This window comes from Tarenaya hassleriana, unplaced genomic scaffold (assembly GCF_000463585.1).
Source record: "Tarenaya hassleriana unplaced genomic scaffold, ASM46358v1 Cleome21, whole genome shotgun sequence".
NCBI classification, from domain to species: Eukaryota; Viridiplantae; Streptophyta; class Magnoliopsida; order Brassicales; family Cleomaceae; genus Tarenaya; species Tarenaya hassleriana.
In genome coordinates, this window is record NW_010965451.1 from 515,831 (window position 1) to 518,799 (window position 2,969).

The following is a 2,969-nucleotide window of genomic DNA, read 5'->3' on the forward strand; positions in this document are numbered from 1 at the left end:
TATATATAGCTCGGGAACCTCAGCAGGAAAACCGAAGTTGATGCCTTCAACGGCTCAAGAATTGGACAGGAAAACATTCTTCTACAATATGCTTGTGCCCGTGATGAACAAGTATGTACCACCTTGCTTCAGTTTTGTTCTTTTTCTGAATCTTGATCGTCAAGAAACAATCGGTGTTTTTTTTTTTTGCAGGTACGTTGAAGGGCTTGATGACGGGAAAGGGATGTATCTGTTGTTCATAAAACCCGAAATCAAGACTCCTTCTGGGTTAATGGCGAGACCGGTTCTGACGAGTTATTACAAGAGCCAAAACTTCAGGAACAGACTGTACAACAAGTACAACGTTTACACGAGCCCTGACGAGACAATCCTATGTCTCGACAGCAAGCAAAGCATGTTTTGTCAGTTGCTCTGCGGTTTGATCCAACGAAAAGACGTTCTGAGGGTCGGAGCTGTTTTCGCTTCAGCGTTCCTTCGAGCCATCAAGTTCTTGGAGGATCACTTCAAAGAGCTTTGTTCAAACATCAGGACCGGTGATGTCAGTGAATGGATCACTGACTCAAGATGCAGAAACGCTGTTTTGTCGATCCTTAAGCTTCCAAACCCTAATTTGGCTGACGAAATCGAACAAGATTGCGCTGAAAAATCGTGGGAAGGAATCGTAAAAAGGCTCTGGCCGAGAGCGAAATATGTTGAGGTCATTGTGACGGGCTCAATGGCGCAGTACATTCCGACCCTCGAGTTCTATAGCGGCGGTCTTCCTCTAGTTTCAACGATGTATGCTTCTTCCGAATGTTACTTCGGTATCAATATCAACCCTATGTGTAAGCCTTGTGATGTTTCCTACACGCTTTTACCAAACATGGCGTATTTCGAGTTCTTACCCGTCCTTGATGACAAGGACGATAACGATCCCAGAAACGATGATATGATCGTTGATCTCGTGGACGTCCAAATAGGCCGGTATTACGAACTTGTCATCACAACCTTTACAGGTCAGTGTTTAACTCAAAATCTTGCCTGGTTTTCGCATCTACTTTCTAATAATCATGTGATAAGTACATAAAAAAACGTATAACCCAAGAAATCTTTTCTCAAGAACTGAACTTCTTGATCCATTTTCAGTTCCAAGATTGCTCAAGAGAGAGCTGTCGGAATTCAAATCTTTGTTCTGAAACTGAAACAGGTTTATACAGATACCGAGTGGGAGACGTTCTGGTGGTGACCGGTTTCCACAACAAGGCGCCTCAGTTCGGTTTCGTGCAAAGAAGAAACGTGGTACTGAGCATAGATACGGACAAGACAAGCGAAGAGGATCTTCTCAAGGCGGTGACGAAATCCAGACAGCTTCTCCAAACTTCAAACCTCCTGCTCATGGAGTACACAAGCTGCACCGACACGTCATCGATCCCGGGGCATTACGTCATCTTCTGGGAGCTAAACCCCCGAAATAAGACCGACCCATTTGAGCTTAGCGCTTCAACAATGGAGGAATGTTGTTCCCAAGTGGAAGAATGTTTGGATTATGTGTACAGAAGATGCAGAAGCAGAGACAAATCAATAGGGCCTTTGGAGATAAGAGTGGTGAGAATGGGAACATTTGATGAACTCATGGACTTTTGTGTTTCCATGGGATCTTCACTGAATCAGTATAAAACTCCGAGATGTGTTAAATCCCAAGGCGCCATTCAGATTCTTGATTCAAGAGTTATTGGGAGGTTCTTCAGCCCAAGAGCTCCTAAGTGGGAACCACTTGGTTTAGATTCTAATTAGTTAATGTTGTGTTTGTAAGTGATTCTGTCCTTTTATTTTGTTTTGTGTTGCCTTGTATAGTAGCAAATGTGTACCGCAACCTTATAGATAAGTCCGTATTCGAAATATTTTTTATGTAATTAAAATTTGCATTCTCCTCCCCAATTTGAGACTCGAATACAAGTCGCAATTAATGCTTCACGTTTTACCGGTTAAGTTATTCAAATTGGATATATATATTAAAATACTGAAAAATAATTTATAAAAAAAAAAGATAGTGAGAAATACATATATATTTTAAAATTAGATAAATTACCATAAAAAATGTATAGTTTTATATGGAAAAAATCTCAATATATATATATATATATATATATATATATATAAATTGCACCTCTTTTTGGTTTGCATTAATATCCAAACAAAGTATCATAAGCTTTTAATTTCCATATTTTTGTCTTTCAATGTGTAAGAGGAGATTTAACTAACAGAGACAAACCGGTCTTCCTGTTGCGTTGGGTTTGATCTGCTTATCCTTCAGTTAACGCTCTGATGGGGTCGATGATGCATTGGTCCGATCTGACACCAACTAAAACTCGTCTCTTGGTCCCGACAGCCGCCGTGGTTGCCGAAACTTGGCGGATGAGTCTGTTAAACAGCAAACCCAACCCATTAAATGGAAAAAGGGATGTTTCGGTTGGTCCGTTTTGTACTATTGGTTCTTCGGAAAAGCTGGGCGATGGATGCAAACTATATCCTTCTAGCCACATCTTTGGGAACACAAAATTGGGGGATTCTTGCGTCCTTATGACGTAGGCCGGTTTTGCTCTTCTGACCGGTGGTATATGGTATTTCCTCTCAATTTTTTAACGTTGTTCTGGTGTGTGTGTGTATATGCCTTGATTTTTGTCAGCCAGTGGTGCTGTTGTTGATGATGATGATCTTCCCGAGTTATAGGGTATATCAACGTTATTCTCGCGTAGGGGTAACGTAACACAAACATGGGATTTATACAAACATTGCATTTCTGATTTTAAAAACGAAAAAAATATCTCTGGTTAATCCTCAATTAATTGATGTAAAAAATTTAAACAAAAATAGCATGGTTCAAATTGGAGTTTGAATTATTGTTGTGTAAATAGTCAACATGCAATGCGTGCCAAAGTAAATAATAAGAGTGTATATATATATTCTCTTTATGAGCAAGAAAACCCCCA

At 40.0% G+C, this 2,969-nt stretch overlaps 1 protein-coding gene across 3 annotated transcripts in view; it reads left to right on the forward strand.

Moving 5' to 3' along the window:
- Nucleotides 1-1,884, forward strand: part of LOC104814206 (indole-3-acetic acid-amido synthetase GH3.17-like) — a 2,535-nt gene extending 651 nt beyond the window's left edge. Inside the window, exons 2-4 of one of the 3 annotated variants that reach the window (XM_010542133.1) lie at nucleotides 10-111; nucleotides 193-995; nucleotides 1,187-1,884. In XM_010542133.1, the coding sequence (XP_010540435.1) occupies nucleotides 10-111; nucleotides 193-995; nucleotides 1,187-1,773 (1,492 nt within the window). In that variant the 3' untranslated portion in view covers nucleotides 1,774-1,884. Of the gene's footprint in view, nucleotides 1-9; nucleotides 996-1,186 lie in introns of all 3 variants that reach the window. The other 2 variants (XM_010542131.1, XM_010542130.1) reach the window with 2 other exon arrangements.
- The last annotated feature ends 1,085 nt before the right edge of the window (nucleotides 1,885-2,969 follow it).